Source organism: Bufo gargarizans, chromosome 1 (genome assembly GCF_014858855.1).
Source record: "Bufo gargarizans isolate SCDJY-AF-19 chromosome 1, ASM1485885v1, whole genome shotgun sequence".
In the NCBI taxonomy this organism is placed as follows: Eukaryota; Metazoa; Chordata; class Amphibia; order Anura; family Bufonidae; genus Bufo; species Bufo gargarizans.
In genome coordinates this window covers 213,535,483-213,556,832 of record NC_058080.1, presented here as the reverse complement: position 1 = coordinate 213,556,832, position 21,350 = coordinate 213,535,483, and the positions used below count along the sequence as shown (strand labels likewise).

Genomic DNA, 21,350 nt, shown 5'->3' with positions numbered 1-21,350 from the left:
AAAACACTGCTTGCAGCTATTTTGGCAGTTTTTATTTTTATATTTTTACGGCATTTACCTGAGGGGTAGATAATGTCAATTTTTTTTAGAGCAGGTTCTTATGAATGCAGCGCTACCAAATATGTCTATGTTTTCTGTGTTGCCGTTTTCTGAAAGCCATTTGTTTTTTTATTTTTCTGCAGATTTTTCTTGTGTGGGGGCTTGTCTTTTATCAGAAGAGTTGACAGTATTAGTTTTGATCGCTTGATATGACATGCTCTTGGGGCAAGGTGACCGAAAAATTGCTGTTTTGGCACAATTTTTTTATTTTATTTTTTTGCAGCGTTCACCTGAGGAAATAGATCATGTAATAATTTTATAGAGCAGGTTGTTGTGGACACAGCGATACCTAATATGTGTAATTTCTTGTTTCATTTTTACATCTAAAAGCATTTTTAAAACAAAATCATGTTTTGTGTCTTTATTTTCTGAAAGTCATATTGTTTTTATTTTTCTGCTGATCGTCTTGTGTGGGGCTAATTTTTTGCACAAGAGTTGATGCTATTGGTACCATTTTAGGATATATACAACACCACGCAACAAAAAAAACAACTTTTTGTCTGCTACTGGGCAAAAACCATTTGTCCCATACTAAATCGAGTGCATGGATTACAAATCCGAAGTCAGAATTGTTGTAACACGTCACGAAATTTTGCTATGCATAAGTATGCCTAAATGAATTAAGCACTTGGAAAGCATTGAATAATTTTGAACAGAACAAGTTTTACTCCAACAATTACCTGATCTACATCAAAGTTTGCGTACTAAACAGTGTATGAAAATGTAATGGAATAACAAAATTTCAAAAAGTCTTGTTTTTTCAGTTTAAAAGTCTTACTTGAGCAAGGCCCAGTACTGTTAAAAGTGCTTCAGGCATCTGCTTTTGCCTTTGTGAACGGTCATATTTTCCTGTTGCAAAAACCAGCAGTAGTCCCCCATCATGTTGGGATTCCAACGACCTTGATACGTGATCTCCATTGTAGAAATATCTTTATGGAACCGCTCTCCATGTTCGTCACTTACGGGTGGGAAAAAGTCAAGCTGGGAATGTAAGAAATGCACTTTCAATGACATTCGGCAGCCAAGTTGTTCATATGCTGTAAGCATGTTGTCTACTAATTCATCATAGTTTGCAGCTTGTCTGTTCCCAAGGAAGTTCTGCACTACTAGCGCAAATGCATCCCAAGATGCAAGACGCACTCACTTCAGATTCTTGCACTGATCATAAGTAGTATATTTGCCACATATGTAGCAGAAATTGTCTGGATCGTTAACACATTTGCGTTTATCCATCTTAAGTTTCAAAACTGACAGCACTATAACAGATCACTTTATGAAAATCTGTCCAGCTTATCTTATCTTCTTACTGTTGACATCACTCTGAGTGTGTCCGAACAGGTCTGGACATGTCCATTGGAATATCTACAATATAATGCATTAATATTATAACTGAATAGGCTTTGCATGTATAACTTAACCCTTCAAGAACCTCCGCCGTACATGCATGGCGGAAGTCCGGTCCCCAAACATGGTGCCCTCTCTCACGTGCAGCAGGCGCCATAGCCGCCAGGTTTCTGCTATTTTAAATAGCAGAGACCAGCGGCACATGTATGCGATCAGCCATTAGGCTGATCGCATACATTTTCCCTTTCAGATGCCGTGGTCAAATGTGACCACGGCATCTGTGCAGTCCGGAATCAGAAGTTGCGCACTTCCGCTCCGGTAAAAGAGTTCCCTGGCTGAGATCGGGGAACCTGTTACATTGATATAATAGGTTGAAGCCCCAAGCAAGCTTTGTTGCCTATTAGATAACTATATCAATACAGGCCACTAGGTGGCAGCATTGCGTTGGTATAGTGCAAATGAAGTGTTCAATGGTGTCTATATAGACATCAATGAACACAATAGGCAATCTAATGACTTAAAAAAGTAAAATAAAAAAAGTTTTTGCAAATATAAAAAATTATAAAAATCCTTAAAATAAAATACTAAAAAAATCAACATCATGGGCATCGCCGTGTGCAAAAATGCCCATACTATTAAAATATAACAATACTATTGGCATACAGCAAATGGTGTAACGGGGAAAAAAAAAAAAAGCTAATTTGCAATTTTTTGCATTTTTTGTCACTTCAACTACCCAATATTTTTTTTATAAAAAATGATCAAGAAGTTGCACACACTTCAAATTAGCCCTCGCACAGCCCCATACACATAACTACAAAAAATGTATAGGGGTCAGAATATGGTTATATAAAAAAAACACAGTATTAAAACGCAAGATAAATTATACAAGAGTGGTAACGTTGTAACCGTACTGACCTGGAGAATGAAGATAACAGGTAAATTTTACTGCATAGTATACAGTGTAAAAAAAAAAAAAAAAAAAGATAAACTTTATCAGAATTGCATTTTTCCCCAATTCTACCACATTTGGATATTTTTTCCCGCTTCCTACTACGTGGTATGCAACCATAAATGGTGCAATTGGAAAGTGCAACTAGTCCCACAAAAAATAAGCCCTCATAACTAAGGCTATTTGAATGGAAAAATAATGAGAAGGCGAGGATTGAAAAACTAAAATGCAAAAATTGAAAATCCCAGGGTCCTTAAGGGCTTAAATTCTAGACGTTTCAGGCAAATTCTGAGTTCATATTTGGAATCAGCACGCTCATTTTAGTATAAATCACATGTTTTTCTCTCAGTAGCAAAATCATTGTTGTGCGGTGTAATTTTTTTGATCGCTCAATATTACACTTTTTGGGTCAAGGTGACAAAAAATTGCAGTTTTGGCAGTTTTTTTTTTGTTTTACAGCGTTCAACTGAGGGGGTAGAACATGTGATATTTTCAGAGAATGCCTTATGGATGCAACAATACCAAATATGTCTATTTTTATTTTTTGGTTTCAGTTTACAAAATAAAACCATTTTTGGGAAAAAAAAGTCATATTTTTGTGCTTGTAGTTTTCTGAAAGCCATGTTGTTTTTATTTTTCTACTGATCGTCTTGTGCGGGGGGCTCATTTTTGTGGGAAGAGTTGCTTTTTTGTTGGTAGTACTTTGGGGTACATATGATTTCTTGATAGCATGATATTACCCTTTTTTGGACCCAGGTGACCCCAAAAATTTAAATTTTGGCACATTTTCTCATTTTTTTTTATGGAATTCGCCTGAGGAAGTAGATCATGTGATATTTTTTTATAGAGCCAGTGATTAAGGAAACAGTGTTACCAAACGCCTTTTTTTTTTGGGGGGGGGGGGGTATTATTTTTTTTATCAAAAATGGCTTGCTTAAGGGAAAGGGGAACTTTTTTTTTACTTTGTATTTTTGTCCCAGTAAGGGATTTCACCTTTTGAGTCTCTGATGCTGTATTGTACTACATTGAAACTGTCAGTTTCACACTGACAGTGTGCCTATGAGACCCAGTCTGTGGGCTGGGCCTCATAGGCTTCCGTATACTTTTATTATGTATCAAATCAATAAACATAATTTTTTATAACTTTTAGGTGCATGTGGGCTAATTTCCCTGTAGGCTTCAATACATGGCAGACCCCAAGGCCTTTGCGAAGCCTGGGGTTGCCATGGCTGCCATTGGTTCCCTGTCACCACAGCACGGGGGCGATCAAGAGGCAAAGGGAGCCCCCTCCCTGTGCGATCCTTGTATATGCTGTGGTCAGTATTGATTGTTGGATTTAAGGGGCTAATCCACTGGTATTTGCGTTTATAGTGATGCCTTTGGATAAAGCAGGGTTCCAGCTGTCAGTCACAGCCTGAGCCTGCCCTGATCAGGCACGCACAGCTCTGATGCCCACATGATCAGCATGACGTACTAGTAGGTCAATTTGCGGGAAGTGACTTCCTGCTGTAACGTATTAGTGCATCAAATGTCGGGAAAAAGAGTAAAGTAGCAGCCTCCAATGGTAAGGAGTAGAAGTGCAGCACAAATTCTTCAAAATATGAAACAGCAGCCACTAGTGGTCAAATCTTAGACAAAAAACTGAATCCTTACTTTGTTGAGCATGAAAGTAGCCAATCCTAATACACTAATATGGAAGCCAGCGGCCTGGTGCGTTCACATTCCTTGTGGATTCCCTGCCTTATTAGCAAACAACACATGTTGATAACAGGCCGAACTGGATGGACAAATGTATTTTTTCGGCCTTATGTACTATGTTACTATGTTACTATGTTACATATATTAACAAAGACAAATGTTTGAAAGTGTTCTCCTGGATTACACTGAAAGATGCATGCTGTATATTTGTCCACAAGAGCCACAACCATATAGCTATCACTAGAAATGAAAACTTTTTTTTGCATTATCACCTTATCTACAGTATATATTTTTAATGTGACAGTAGCAGCCATTAACACCCTGAAATCACAGAGGATTGCATTCGCAAATACACACTAGAAGCACTACATTTGGAACATAAATTGGAAAAAAGAAGCAGGTCACACTGTCCTAGGGAATATGAGTCAGCTTGGAAGTTGCAGTCTTATAAGTGTTAATTTAAAAAATACAGTTTGATCAATACTGTACAGGAGTTGTTTATAAGAGTCGTCACACAAAATTGAACTGAAAATTGCAATACTTATATTTTTGCCAGTGTGAGGCACACAACAGTTTCTACTATAGTTTGTGACCTTACGTTTATACTTTGCAATAAATATTACTCTTACTGATGGAAAATAGGCAAATAAGCAACAACCACACAAGGTGTGTAGAACTAGTGATGGATGAACATCGTCCAGGACGATTCAGGAACGCGAGTTTGCGATCAAATATCCGCAAACCGCGCGTTCGCATTGCGCACATTGACTTTAATAGCAGGCGAACCTGAAAAACCTTCAGGTCATATTTGCAGCCACCAAATACTTACTAGAAGTGCACAAATAGTCCCACAACATGGACAGTGATATACCAGAGGGGGATCATTGGCAAAAATTCCTACTAAAAAATATGTATTTTAATCAGGGGCCATTTTTTTGAGTCTTAATGGGAATCTAAAAAATTTGCCCTGCTGGAACCTAGAAAAATGTTATTTCCTATCGGTTTGATGTATACAGATGTGCAGCACTCCACGTTTTTGTATCCTGCAGAATCCATTTAAAAAATGCATACGTTAACGTCAATTTCTTTTCTACCATGGAACTGGTCTAATGCATCTGTTAATGCATAAATTTTTGGATGGCAAAAATAGGATGTGAACCCAGCCCTAGTGTCAGAATAATCACCAGTACACAGCGGAGCAGCGTGACAGAAAGGAAGGCCGCCATGTACTGACAGAGCTCTACCTGGTCCTGGGGGTCAGGGATGAGGACTGTGTTTCCCAAGGATCATTTTCTACTGGGAAATACAGGGCACAGTATAATACACTGGAATTTATATAATATAAAGATATTAGCCCGACCCCGGAATAATAATACAATTAGGGGGTCATTTATTATATAGAAATACATCTATGTTAGGCATATTTCTGATACAGATTGGGGCGCAAAGGTCCTTCGCACCGCAATCTGCATATTTTTCACGCTCATGCCAGGTCTAAAAAAGGATGGCGTGGGCAGGGAAAGGGATACAGTTATGGCCATGCAGTTATTGGATACCACCGTCATACACTGACCAGATAACACCGCCATACACTGACCAGATAAAAGGGAATAAGAGGGCACACAGTACAGGGAATGACTAGGGCCATGCACAGGGTGTGGTAAGAGGGCACAATGCATGGTATAAGGGGGCACAGTAAGGGGTGAAGGGCACAGTACGGAGTGGGGGGCACAGTCACATGACCCTGTGACATTAGAAGGTCCTTATGGTAAATGCGGTTCATACGCCACCATAATGAGAGGCAGAAGAGTGAGACAAGGGCGTGATTTTGTGGCTAGAGATAAAAGAATTTAACTGTCGGCCACTACAGGCCCCAAAAATTAGGCAATAGGCATTCACCTGACAGCAAAGAACTTTGGATTCTGTGGCTGAAGGTACATTGGGCGGTCACAGGATAAATATGTAACTGTCGGCCAGTACAGGCCCCAAAAATAAGCCAATAGACATTCACCTGACAGCAAAGAACTTTGGATTCTGTGGCTGGAGGTACATTAGGCGGTCACAGAATAAATATGTAACTTTCGGCCAGTACAGGCCCCAAAAATTAGGCATTTGCCTGACATAAAAGGCCTTTTATGCCGCTGTATATACATAAGGCAAGGACCATTCTTTGTTCTGGCGGATATATGTGGGCTGGCATGAGGAAATGTAATTACACGAGGTCATCACAGGTGTTGAATTCCTCTGAAATCCATGCCTCATTCATTTTTAAAAATGTGAGGTAGTGCACACTGTCGTGAGCTAGGCGAGTGCGCTTATCGGTCACGATTTCCCCTGCTGCGCTGAATGTCCATTCGGACAGGAAACTCGACGAGGGGCAAGCCAAGAGTTCCATGGAAAATTGTGCCAGCTCTGGCTACAGGTCAAGCCTGCACACCCAGTAGTCAAGGGGTTCCTCGCTTCTCAGAACGTCCACATCGGCCGTTAACCCGATGTAGTCGGACACCTGTAGGTCTAGGCGTTCCCTGAGGCTGGATCCAGAGGGCGGCTGACGATAGGTTGGCTGCAAGAATGATCTCATATCCAAAGTGACCAACACGTCTTTAAACCGCCCTCTTTTTGCAGCCGCAGTAGGATTGGTACCTGTTTCGCTATGAGTGGAAATTTCTCTGCCAGTGCCCGCAACAGCAGAATGCAACATCTCTCGCAGCAAGGCCTGGAAATGCTGCATTCTGACAGCCCTCTATGATGCTGGTAACATGTCCGCCATTTTGTGCTTGTACCGGGGGTCTTAGTATGTTGCCACCCAGTACAGGTCCTTGACCTTTATGCTTTTTATACAGGGGTCCCTCTTCAAACACTGGAGCATGAAGGCCCCCATTTGCACTAAATTGGAAGCGGTGGAGCGTCCTGGCTCCTGCTCATCGCCCAGGATAATGTCGTCCTCGGTCTCGGTCTCCTCCCCCCAGCCACGGACAACACCAGGGATCCCTGAAAGTTCAAAGCCTGCTCTTCTTGCTCCTCCTCCTCCTCCCCCCAGCCAACATCCTTCCCTGACTCCACTTCAGACTCCTGCTGACTTGTCTCAGATGGAGTAGCCCCCCTGGGAATTCATTCAGCATTGCGACTTCCTCATCTTCCAGCTCCTGCTCCTCGATGGCTTGATTAATGACACAACGCAATGCACACTCCAGAAAGAAGGTGTAAGGTATGATGTCACTGATGGCACCCTGGCTGAGACTGACCAGTTTGGTGATCTCATCAAATGGCCGCAGAAGTCTGCATGCATCGAGCATGAGCAGCCACTGGAACTGTGAAAAGAAACCAAGTTCCCCAGAACCTGTCCTGCCGCAGAGTTCGTACAGGTAGTCATTGCTGGCACATTTCTGCTGGTGCAGCCTATCAAGCATATACAAGGTGGAGTTCCAGCGTGTTGGGCTGTCACAAATCAGACGTCTGATGGGCAGGTGGTGTCGCTGCTGAATGACAGCAAGGCGAGCCATGGCTGTGTAAGATCTTCTAAAATGGCCAGAGATTTTCCTGGTCTGCCGCTAGACATCCTGGACCCCTGGGTATTTGGCAATGAATCTCTGCACGACTAAGATCAGGATATGTGCCATGCACGGCTTTACCACCACTTTACCAACTGTGAAATTGAGCGTGGTTAGCCACTAATCGGCCTGTGAGCACAGAGCTGAAAGCAGTGCAGGACCGCTGTGGCTCTCGGCTTCCAGGCACAACAGCCGCAGCACAGCATGCGTCTGGCACGTTGTATAGATTCTAGGGAGTTTGGGGGGTGTAGCGGAAGAGGCGGTGGCAGTGTAAAAGGAGGAGTCAGCCAAGGAGGAGACGGAGGATGGAGTAGGAGGAGAAGAAGAAGAAGAGCCAGGCCTGCATGCAATCCGTGGCAGTAACACCAAATTCAACATGGGTGCCATGGGTTGCATGCTTGACAGCCGTCAGAAAGTTGGGCAGTAAAAGTGGGCAGTAAAAGTTATGTACCTTCCCTGCCCGTGTTTGCTAGACCACATTTGTGGTAAGATGTATCTTTGCACCAACACTGTGTGCCAGAGATACATTCACTTCCATTGCGGTGTGCCAATGCCACAAATTGTCTAAAGGCCTCCAAGTCCACCAGTTTATATGAGAGTAGTTGGAGGGCTAGCAGTTCCAACAAGCTAGCGGTCAGCCATTGAGCAAGAGGGTTGTCCGGTGTCATCAACTTTTTACGTTCGAACATTTGGGACACGGAAGCCTGCCTGTTGCCAGATGAACGCGATGACGGCACGGTGGAAGGTGGAGTGGAGGAAAAATGGGAGGAGGAAGGAGAAGAGGCAGGACGTGGAGTGCCGGGAGTGTGACTTTGTGGGTTCTAACGGTGTTGTCCCCACTGGGCTCGGTGATGGAAGGCCAGGTGCCTTCTTAAGGCGGTCGTCCCTAGATGAGTGTTGAGCTTACCACGACTTATGCGTTGACAGCACAGGCTGCAGATAATAACACTATTGTCATCAGCTGACATGTTAAAAAAAGCCCACACTGCGGAGCCATGTGCCGGTGTCCTGGAAGCGCAAGATGTGACCATGCATGGTGGATGGCTTGCTCCAGATACATTTGCAGTCTGCTTTTTGCCTCCTGTGCACTGCGAGTTCTGCCTGCTTTTCCTCCTTCTGCCCCCTATCTGCTGCTCTGTCTGTCCCTCTGAACTCCCCTCCTTTTCCTCTCTTGTGGGCACCCATATGACATCCATTGACACGTCATCATCGACACTCTCACCACCACTGACATTAGAGATCTCAAGAGTAGGCAACAACAGCGGGGACCTCCGTCTTTGGGCTGATCTGGGTACTGTTGTCAGACCGCTGGGTGGCGGCCGTTGCTACCTCCTCTTCCTGATCCGATGCCAAAAATGGCTGCGCATCGGTAAAGTCTGGGAATTGATGGGAAAATAATTCCTCTGACTCGAGTGGAGGGGCTATGGTGGTGGTGGTGGTGTCTTTGGGGGTTCACAGAGCAGAGAGTGAGGAGGGTGCAGATACAAAGGATGAGGAGAGTGCAGAAGCGTAAGGCTGAGTGAGTTACTCAACCATCTCTGCTGCATCCTTTGACGTAATTGCACGCACCTTCTCCAACTTCCCACTTAGGCTCTGGCCTGGTGCACCTGCCAACCCGTACCACCCCTGCTGAATGGCCTGCCTATTCCTCTGCCTGTCATTTTCAAAATGACCCTGTGACAAAGTCCCTGTAGAAGAGCAGTATTTGTGGAAGCAGGTATATTGCAGGCCTCAATCAATATTTGGTGGAATCCGAAGTATCGCAGGCCTCAATCAATATTTGGTGGAAGATGGTATATCAAACCCCTCTATCAGTATTTTGTGGAAACAGGTATATAGAACCCCTTAATGAGTATTTCCTGGAAGCCGGTATATAAAACCCTTTAATTAATATTTGGTGGAAGCTGGTGTATCGCAGGCCTCAATCAATATTTGGTGAAAGTCGGTATATCAATCCCCTCTATCAGTATTTTGTGGAAATAGGTATATAGAACCCCTTAATGAGTATTTGCTGAAAGCTGGTAAATCAAACCCCTTAATCAATATTTGGTGGAAGTCGGTGTATCGCAGGCCTCAATAAATATTTGGTGGAAGCTGGTATATCAAACCCCTCTATCAGTATTTTGTGGAAACAGGTATATTGAACCCCTTAATGAGTATTTGCTAGAAGCAGGTATAACAAACCCATTAATCAATATTTGGTGGAAGCCGGTGTATCGCAGTCCTCAATCAATATTTTGTGAAAGCCGGGGTATCACACCCCTCAATGAATATTTTGTGGAAGCTGGTGTATCACACCCCTCAATCAGTATTTTGTGAAAGCAGGTATATCAAACCCCTTAATCAGTATTTTGTGGAAGCAGGTATAGCACACCCCTTAATCAGTTTTTTTGGGGGGCAACAGGTATATCACACCAGTCGCAATTAGTTATTCCAATAGCGTTTGTCCCTCTATCTAGCTGCGGTATCTCAGCAGAACCGCACACAACTGCTGCACAATACAAATGCACTATAATATACTTTCTATGTTAGAAGGTATATTATAGGTATATCACACCCCTCGTTCATTTTTTTTTTGGGGGGGGGGGGGCAACCGGTATATTACACCAGTTACAGTTAGTTATTCCAATACCGTTTGTTCCTTTATCTAGCTGCAGTATCTCAGCAGAATTGCACACAACTGCTGCACAATACAAATGCACTATAATAAACTTTCTATGCTAGAAGGTATATTATAGGTATATCAAACCCCTTAATCATTTTTTTTTGGGCAACAGGTATATAACACCACTTGCAAATAGTTATTCCAATAGCATTTGCCCCTTTATCTAGCTACGGTATCTCAGCAGAACCGCACACAACTGCTGCACAATACAAATTCACTATAATATACTTTCCATGTCAGAAGGTATATCATAGGTATATCACACCCCTCAATAAGTTTTTTTTGGGGGGTTAACAGGTATATCACACCAGTTGTAATTGTTTTTTCCAATAGCGTTTGTCCCTCTATCTAGCTGCGGTATATCAGCAGAACCGCACACAACTGCTGCACAATACAAATGCGCTATATACTTTCTATGTTACAATGTATATTATAGGTATATCACACCCCTCAATCAGGTTTTTTGGGGGGAGCAACAGATATATCACACCAGTTGCAATTAGTTATTCCAAAAGCGTTTTCCCCTCTATATAGCTGCTGTATCGCAGCAGAACCGTACACAACTGCTGCACAATACAAATGCACTATAATATACTTTCTATGTTAGAAAGTATATTATAAGTATATCACACCCCTCAGTATGTCACACCTATCGATAGCACCTATACCAGTCCTTAAAATGACTTTTGGGCCCTATTAGCTAGCGTTTGGTGTCTCTAACAGTCTGTCCCTGGTCCACACAGCAACCTCTCCCTAAACTGGCAAAAAACAAAATGTAAAATAGCTGCCAGATCGGGTTTATTTATAGGGTAGGGGGTGTGTCCATGTGCTGAAACGTCTCAATTAGCTGTCCTGTCCCACCTGATGGGTGTGTCATGGGTCAATGTTCAGCACAATGCAAAAGAATATGGCACAGGTGGACATCGCCATATGTTCACTTGTTCGGCTAACCGCGAACAAGCAAAGTTCGCCGCAAAAAGACCGCCGAGCGAACCGCAAGGCCATCGCTAATCAGATGTATCTTGGCACCGACACTGTGTGCCAGAGATATATTAACTTGCCACTGAATTTGGCCATATAGTTCAGGGATGCCCTTCTGGGAGAAATATTTCCTTCCAGGGACCTTCCATTGCGGTGTGCCAATGGCCACAAATTTTCTAAAGGCCTACGAGTCCACCAATTTATATTTATTATAGTTGGCGGGCTAGCAGTTCTGACAAGCTAGCAGTCAGCCGTTGGGCAAGAGGATAAGCCGGCGTTATCATTTTTATAGACATGGAGCGCCGGGAGTGTGGCTTTGTGGGGTCTGATGGTGTTGCTCCCACTTAGCTCGGTGATGGAAGGCCAGGTGCCTTCTTAAGGCTATCGTCCCTAGGTGAGTATTGGGCGGAAGGCTGAGTGAGCCACTCAACCAACTGTGGTGCGTCCTTTGACATAATCGCAAGCACCTTCTCCAACTTCCCACTTAAGCTCTGGCCTGGTGCTCCTGCCCGACCCCTACCACCCCTGCGGAACGGCCTGCCTCTTTCTCTGCCTGTCATTTTCAAAATTACCTTGTGCCAAAGTTCCTAGAGAAGAGCAGTATTTATGGAAGCTGATATATTGCAGAACTCAATCAGTTGTTAGTTGAAGCAGGTATATCAAAACCCGCAATCTGTATTTTGTCGACGCAGGTATATGGAAAACTTCTACCACTATTTTGTGGAAGCTGCTATGTGGCAGGACTCAATCAGTATTTTATGGAAGCATACAAATGCACTATAATATAATTTCTATGTTAGAAAGTACTTTATAAGTATATCACACCTATCGCCATATGTTCGCATGTTCGGCGAATTGCAAACGCGCAAAGTTCGCCACAAAACGACCGCCGGGCAAATCTCTATGTAGAACAAGCCCAGTATTCTTTCACTTAAATGGGTTGTGTAGGTCATCAATATCTGACTGGCGGGGGTCCTACACTGCCAATTAGCTGTTGGAAGAGGAGGTGGCATCTCATGTGAGCGCTCCTACCTCTTCATTACACTATGCATCATCTTCCCTGTAGCGGTGGCATAGTGTAATGTCAATGCTTGTTCCATTCAAGTGAATGGAGCGAGTACTTGTAATAACACTGCACTTCCGAGACAACAGGCAGTGTAACGAATAGGAATCAAAGCTTGCATGGAGTGCTGCCTACTCTTCAAACAGATGATCAGAGTGGGTCCTGGGTGTTGCGCTGCCATCAATCATATTTTGATGACCTACCCTCTTTAGTATATAATTGTTGCCTTTGTCTTTTTGGCTAAAGTATATATCTTTAGATTTATCCTGATAAAATTTTATTTGCCATTTCTCTGTCCAAATGTCAAGCATCCTCAAATCCCTCTGTAATATCATACTGTATTACTCTCCATAAAATTAAGTATTATCTTACCCTTGCAGCACCCCACTGATAAAAAAAAAGTACTATGATAATACAACCTGCTGAATGCAACACTGTGTATCTCTGAGAGGAACAATAATAGCAGGAGAAATCTCACCATAATTAGCAAGAAACAGAGCAACTTTGTTAGCAGCATGGTGTTACAATAATGGTCTTGTTCTGTCTTATTTTCTCCATGGGTGTTAAAAATCTAGACATTTCTATAATTACATCAGTGTATTATATATAATGCTATCATGACAATTACCTGCCTTACACAAGCCTTTAGGTAATTTGAGACAGCTAAATTTTTAATGAAGTGCTCTGCAATAAAAAATGTGTTCTCTCTGCACACTACTAATGTTACAGATAGTTTTCATTTCATTAGATGAAACATTGATCTTTAGCATGAAATGATTGAGCTGTTGGTTTATGGATCTGATTTCTAAAGTTAATCATCTGCTTAATCTACACATTATCGTAATTAGAGATGTTCGTCATGTACTCATAATAGGAGAATGCTATCTCTACACCATAAGACTAGATGAAATCCCAAAGTGATAAGCTTGTTACGAGGTGCAGTACTGTCACTGACAGAGGTGACGTGCATTTCTCAGGTGAGGGGGCTGTGACTTAAAATCTTAAGCATTATCTGGTTTGCCACATTATATATCTTTTGCAGACATTTTCTGCATATATTACATTGCCAGGTTCACAGCATTGGATCTTGATGTATTAACAAGCCATGCCATTCTCTGCTTTAAAGAGAACCTGTCACTTGTTTTTGGTGTTGTTTATTATCAAACTGCAAAGAATGATTATTGCATATTGATTATGCCAGATATTTGTGTGATACAATGTTTGTGGATACATATAGTAATTAGATGATTTCAGACTAAATCTGCCTATACAAATATGCGGGAAAGTCAGCAGAATTGTGTCACGGCTGAGGATGGGGAAAACCCTCAGCCGTGCGGTGCCAGGAGATGGAAGGGTTGTCACTTGGCCAGAACCACAGAATTAGGGAGCAGGTCACCTCCTAGCGCTTCCCTAATCTGACCCTGACTTCTAGCTGCATGGGCCGCCCTTAAAGGTAGGAGGGCCCATACTCAGGAACCTCGGATCCCTACTGACCCTCCGTCGTTCCCTGAGCTAGGAGCTGGGTAGACAGCCCGTTCCTCCAAGACACAGAGAAACAGGAGTCTAATGAGGCCAAGCTACAAAGGAAACAGAAACACCTTATGGCAGTGACAGGCAAACGCAATCAACACAACACTCACCTGCCACAGACAACACAACCAGGAACCCATGTGCAGGTGCTGTTTGTTCAGAACACCAACGAACACAGCACACACCAGACATCACACAGGAACCCAGGACCATAAGCTGCAAAAATACATAAACCCCCACACACACCTAGGTAACACCGTGTAACAAAGTTTTATGACCAGAAGGGAGGCCCCCACTGGTAGATGGTAAAGTAACCAGGAGGATGTCTCCAGCAAGCATGGCTGAAGCACCCTCTCTGACTACTGCCTTACACTGAGGCTTTATAGGCCTAAGAGGCCACACCCAATGGTCAGACACACCCAGTGACTCACACACACACTGGGAAGGGAGTTAACCCTTCCAGCACTAGGGAAGGGAAAACACCACTTAAAGGGGAAATGCACACAATACATAAAACCAAGTACACACATACACAGATATCACACACAACCACATGCACAGCATAGCAAGCTGCCAAGACACAGCTCAGACTGCTATGCTGCCACATCCATACTGTTGCCAGCGGCAACCACAGGTGAGGCTAATACCACAGCCCTCACCTGTGATTGACAACCAAACCAAAGACCGCTGACAACCGCATGCGGTTCAGGAGTCACGACCATACCTATGGCCGTGACAAATTGTCCATTAAGGCTCCATTCAAACGTCCGCAATTTCGTTCTGCATTTTGCGGAACGGAATAGCGAACTCATTCATGTCTATGGGGCAGCACATCCTGCTGCCCGGACATGGAATTGTGGACCCGCACTTCCGGATCCGCACTTCCTTTCCGCCAAAAAATAGAACATGTCCTATCTTGTCCGCAATTGCGGACAAGAACAGGCATATTCTATTAGTGCCGGCAATGTGCAGTCCGCAAAATTCGGAACGCACATTGCTGCTTTCTGTGTTTTGAAGATCTGCAGCTCCGTGGTTCCGCAAAACACGTTGTGGACGTGTGAATGGAGCCTAACGGTGCAATTATCTCTCAATCTCATGTGTATGAAGGGTTGCCCACTGTCCCAAAAGTCAGATGTTAGAGTGAAGAGGGGTCTTTCATTACCATGACAGATAAGCTCCTGTTAGATGTATGGAGGTGCTGAGCAAAATATTCAGCATAATTTCATTCACTCAAATTCCTGCCTCTTTTGGACTTTGAAGTCAAGGTGGCGGTCCTATCAGTGATTGACATCCTTCCCTCTATGACTGTGTATACAGAGATAGCTGTCAATAAATGATAGGACCACTTTATTGACTTCATAAGCAGGAATTTAAATGAGTCTTTTCCAATAAGACTATATATCAATATGCTCATCTCCTCCTGCTCTATAACATAATGCCTGCAGCTCAAATACCATGTTCATCGTGACAAGTTCCTTATAAGTATGCATACTAACGCCATCGGAGAGAGGAGACCCCTCTTTCCCCTAACATCTGACTTTTGGGACAGTGGGAAAGCCTCCATACACATGAGATTGAGAGATAATTGCACTTTAAATGGACGTTCGACTCCAATCAGGAAATCAGAATAACTCCCTGGATCAACAACCCCTCTCTAGAAGCTATAGCCTGTAATATTATTACGCTCCATAAATACATCCAGGCCCCTCTTGAATTCCTTTATTGTACTCACCATCACCACCTCCTCAGGCAGAGAGTTTCATAATCTCACTGCTCTTACCGTAAAAAATCCTCTTCTATGTTTGTGTACAAACCTTCTTTCCTCCAGATGCAGAGGGTGTCCCCTCATCACAGTCACAGTCCTGGGGATAAATAGATGATAGGAGAGATCTCTGTACTGTCCCCTGATATATTTATGCATATTAATTAGATCTCCCCTCAGTTGTCTTTTTTATAAGTGAATAGCCCTAATTTTGATAATCTTTCAGGGTACTGTAGTTGCCCCATTCCAGTTATTACTTTCATTGCCCTCTTCTGGACCTTCTCCAGCTCTGCTATGTCTGCCTTGTTCACAGGAGCCCAGAACTGTACACAGTACTCCATGTGTGGTCTGACTAGCGATTTGTAAAGTGGTAGGACTATGTTCTCATCACGGGCATTTATTCCCCTTCTGATGCAATCCATTATCTTATTGGCCTTGGCAGCAGCTGCCTGACACTGGTTTTTGCAGCTTAGTTTGCTGTTTATTAAAATTCCTAGATCCTTTTCCATGTCAGTGTTACCGAGTGTTTTACTATTTAGTATGTACGGGTGACTTGCATTATTCCTTCCCATGTGCATAACTTTACATTTGTCAGTGTTAAACCTCATCTGCCACTTATCTGCCCAAGCCTCCAATCTATCCAGATCCCTCTGTAGTAGTATACTGTCCTCATCAGTGTAAATTACTTTACACAGTTTAGTGTCATCTGCGAAAATTGATATTTTACTATGCAAGCCTTCTACAAGATCATTAATAAATATATTGAAGAGAATAGGGCCCAATACTGACCCCTGAGGTACCCCACTAGTGACAGTGATCCAATCTGAGTGTGTACCGTTAATAACCACCCTCTGTTTTCTATCTTTGAGCCAGTTACTTACCCACATACAGACGTTTTCTCCCAGTCCGAGCATTCTCATTTTATATACTAACCTTTTATGTGGTACAGTGTCAAATGCTTTGGAGAAGTCCAGATATACGACATCCATTGATTCGCCTCTGTCAAGTCTAGAACTTACCTCCTCATAGAAACTTATTAAATTAGTTTGGCATGACCGATCCCTCACAAAGCCATGCAGATATGGCGTTATTTGCTTATTTCCATTGAGATGCTCTTAGATAGCATCTCTCAGAAAACCTTCAAAAAGTTTACCCACAACAGATGTTAAACTTACCGGCCTATAGTTTCCAGGCTCTGTTTTTGGACCCTTTTTGAATATTGGCGTGCTCCAATCCTGTGGGACATTCCCTGTCAGTATAGAGTCTGAAAATATCAGAAATAAGGGTCTGGCCTATGACATTACTTAATTCCCTTAGGATACGGGGGTGTATGCCATCCGGTCCTGGCGATTTGTCTATTTTAATCTTTTTAAGTCGCTGATGTACTTCTTCCTGGGTCAGACAGGACACTTGTAATAGGGAATTTATTTCAACATTCTGCATGTCATCTGACAGTTTATTTCCCTCAGTGAATACATTGAAGAAGTCTTTATTACTTACAGGAGGCACAAAACTTGAAAGTTCTCACAGTAGAGGTTCAGACACTAACCAAATATACAGTTTGTTTTACCACTTGTAGTGTCCTATGGAGAGTTCAAATGTGTTCACAGGGGCAGAAAACAGTATTCATCCAATATGTCCCACCAGTCACCACTGGTCACAGCCACTAAGTATCAGTATAACTCTTGCAGAGAGATCCCTTCTTTACCTGGATCAGGTCTATAGGCCTCCTTGTGGTAGAGCTCTCTCTTGGAGTTATCTCAGGGGTTTACCCCTACTCCAGTGGCCAGCATAGTCTGCTATAGCACAGAGTACTGAACTTAAACCTGTCTCTATAGCTATCACTTTCTCTCTCTCAGCTTGTTCTGGCTCTTTCATTCTACGTCCAGCACTCCTCTCCTTTCAGAGATGGCAGGTGCACACTATTCCTGAAGCTGTGGGAGCTCCTGTTAGAGGAGGCAGGGACTGTTTTTAACCTTCTCTGCTCCACAGTATACACGCACCCAATGATAGCTGTGCATACAAATCACAAAGTAACAACACCGATTCCTGCTCCAGTCCTAGCGATCATGTAATCGCTGAGAGCTAGGTATCTGCAGGAACTGCTGGCTCTACAGTGAGGTTTTACAGCCATGTAGTTAGAGGAGAAATCAACAATAAAAAATTGTAATGTTGTTAATTGCTTCACAAAGGTTTTGAATGATCTTATCAAGGTACAAAGTGTAAAATGAAAAAAATAAAAAAAATTTAAACAAATGCTTCTAAATGCCCCACTCCTGATGACCAAAAGCTGCATATCCACTATATCAAAAAGACTGTTATGCCCCATAACTTAAAAAGTATTTTAGTTGCACATTGTGCTATTAACAAAAGAAAAAATGAAGTAAAATTCAAAAACTGACTACAGGTTCCATTTTGTTTTACATTTTCCAGCAGTATAAAAAAAATATAATAAACATAAAAATGGCATAAAAAAGCCTCATATCACCAGAAAATGGGCAAAAACTATTTTTATAACCAGATGCAGATATTTTTTTTTTTTTACCTTTATATATACAAAAAAAAAAAATGAAAATGTGCCTGGCTAGGAAGTGGTTAAATGGCTGGGCTTGAACAGGTAAAGTATATTTCATAATGACTGATATCTGTATATTCTTTCTTTTTAGTGCAGAGCCTTCTTGTCAAGTTATTACCAAGATCACAATGTGGAATTATCAAAACTTTTACACAGACTTGGCCAACCTCTACCTTCATGGTTGAGACAAGAACTGCAAAAAATCAGATAGCACAGAAGCCAGTGGACCTCTCCTTTATCATTCCCCAACTTATGAAGTTGAATACCAGACAACCCCTGTTCTCCATATGCTGGCATGTGGATTGCATCACTTTCTTATGGAGGACAATGGCAGATGATAGCCTTCACCCTTAGCCTAGTGTGAAGTCTGTGATGGATTTTGACTGGTTGCATAATGTGAAATTGTATTTCAGTGGTGATATCTAACCATTTTAGACTGAATAAGACATTTGATCATTGAATTTTACAATAAATATTTTCTTATGTTACTGAAAAATTATGTCAGATATTGATGTTTAACTAGTTTTTTTTCTATAAGATACATGATATAACTACATAATCAAGCATGTTGTATGCTGCTAATTCATTTGTCATGCCAAAACTGGTTTACTTTACTAAGTGTGTCTACTGCCAGTATTATGCAAAACAATTCAATTTTTGTCCTATGTCTATTATATTGTTTTAACAGGTGATTTCTATTGATTATTATACCATCATAGAAATTGTTTTGTATCAGGTTTGCACACTAGACACTCTTAAAATTAAATCTTCCGTCCATATTTCCCTGAGATGGTGACTCAAAATTCTTTATTTCTCCATATGTACACAAAATATTTGATTATGATACTGACATGGATTTAAAAAAAATATACTAAAAATGTTTTCTTAATATGTTTCTGCATTTGCCATGATGCTTTATTAATTTATTCAATAGTTTTTCCACTTTACCAATTATTTTTGCTTAGAAGGGGTTCAGTTCCCCTGAAGCACAGAAATTATTATACAGTGGTCATTGAATTCAAAAGGGTAACTGAAAATTTGTAAACTAGACTACCCCTTTACAGAAAGTAAACAAATATGATCACAAAATAGTTTCTCTAGAAGGCTTTTTAGTATCCAATTTTCATGAATTCTACAGGCCATGACAGGTTTCACTTAAAGCACTGATGCCTGATATTGCTGTATGTCTGCTGCATACTACAAATGGTATGAGGATAGTGGATTACTTAAAAACGTGGTGCATGCATGAATTATTACTAAAATCATTAGATTAGATATTCTCGAATGAGACACTGTTGTATCATGGTCTTTTTTAATATGTTTAGGAATGGATTTAGTCTTACTGGTTATTTTACACTTTAATTACTCCCTAGCAGCTAACAAGCACTTTATCTCCCTCTCTATTTACTTCTTGCTGTTTCCGAACGAGAGTTTCGAATTTATAAACATATCTAAGATTATGGCCTAAATCTTAATTATGTACAGGGAGTTTATTGCGACTGGTATGTGCTTGTTTACCCTAGGTTCACATGTTTATGTCTAAGTGATGTGGATAATCATCTAGAGATGAAAATTGAAAGTTGATTTGAAGTTGCCGATAAATAAAAGCCATATATCAGGGCTTATTATGCAGCTACTATTTGTAAGCATTGTATCCTATTTCTAAATCTGTTACTCTTATGGATTTCATTTGCTATGCTTACTACTGAGCATAATACAAATCTTATGGGTTTTCACTACAGATGAGCGAATCTTTCAAAAATCCGATTCGCTGATTCGCCAAATCTTTCCGGAAATTTTTTGTTCAATCCGAATATATCTGTGGCTATTTCCGGGCTGCAGAGAGCTTTTGTAGTGGTGTAGAACACTGTGCCTTGTAGTAACAAGCATAGGGAGTCTGCTGTGGTAGTGAAATAATACTGTGAGTCCGTATGACATGCAGATGACAGGCGTCGCTCTTAGAATCACTGCACACGTCACTTATTTGGGCAGTCACAGGGCCAAAACTGACCAAATAACTCAAGTATGAACTTAACCTTACAGGTCGATGTTAGCATGAAGAAGACACACACTCCTTTTACACCAATGCCAGCTGATTCCACACAGATGTATACAGAACCTGCTCTATTAAATGTGTATACAAGTAGAGCCACCCAGGAAAGAGTGGAGAGGGTGTCAAATGTAACATTGTGTTGACTTCACTGATTAATTTGCCTTTCCTCTGATCCGTCAGAACAATAACCCACAAAAAACAGATCCTAGCTGTGGAGCATACGCCTTTACTCGGTCAGCATTTGCTCAATAATTCATCAGTATTGCTAATGCCCCAAAAAAACAGGAGTGTATGTAAAACAGAGATGACACATGAATCAAATGTTTGCATGTCTTCTGTATTTTGTACCCACTCCTGCTTTTGGCTACCAAATCATAAGCCAATTCTGATGGGTTCATACAGGCCTTACAGCTGCTACCCTGGCAGGATCTGTGGTGCGTCTCATGTTTTCTTCCTTCTGACAGATTAGAAGAAAGTTCAAATAAATCATGATGTCAGCCAAGCCTAAAGGCAAAATAGTGTCCCAGTCATGAAGTTGGGAGGGTGGAACAGCATGAGAAGTCCACAGAGTGGACCAATGACATATTGATGAGGTGGAAGCAGCATGAGGAGACCGCAGAGTGGCCTAATGACAGAGTGTGGAGGTGGCGGCAACAGCAGCAGTATCAGGAGGAGGCCACAGAGTGGCAAGGTGACCAAGTGTGGAGATGGCAGTAGCAGCAGCAGCAGGAGGAGGATACCAAAGAGTGGCAAGGTGACATAGTGTGGAGATGGCGGTAGAAGCAGCATCAAGAGACAACAGAGTGACAAGGTGGCAAAGTGTGGAGATGGCGCCAGCAGCAGCAGCATCAGGATACCACAGCGTGGCAAGTTGACATAGTGTGGAGATGGCAGTAGCAGCAGGAGAAGACCACTGAATAACAAGGTGACATAGTGTAGAGTTGGCAGTAGCAGAAGCAGCATTAGGAGACCACAGAGTGGCAAGGTGACATAGTATGGAGATGGCAGCAGCAGGAGACAGCAAAGTGGCAAGGTGACATAGAGTGTATGTGGCAGCAGCATCAGAATACCACAGAG

At 42.1% G+C, this 21,350-nt stretch overlaps 1 protein-coding gene across 1 annotated transcript in view; it reads left to right on the top strand.

The window, feature by feature from the left end:
• Positions 1–18,431, top strand: part of LOC122945932 (bifunctional heparan sulfate N-deacetylase/N-sulfotransferase 3-like) — a 550,006-nt gene extending 531,575 nt beyond the window's left edge. Inside the window, exon 13 of the mRNA XM_044305192.1 lies at positions 18,312–18,431. Coding sequence (XP_044161127.1) covers positions 18,312–18,431 — 120 coding nt within the window. The remainder of the gene's footprint in view (positions 1–18,311) is intronic.
• Positions 18,432–21,350: the final 2,919 nt, after the last annotated feature.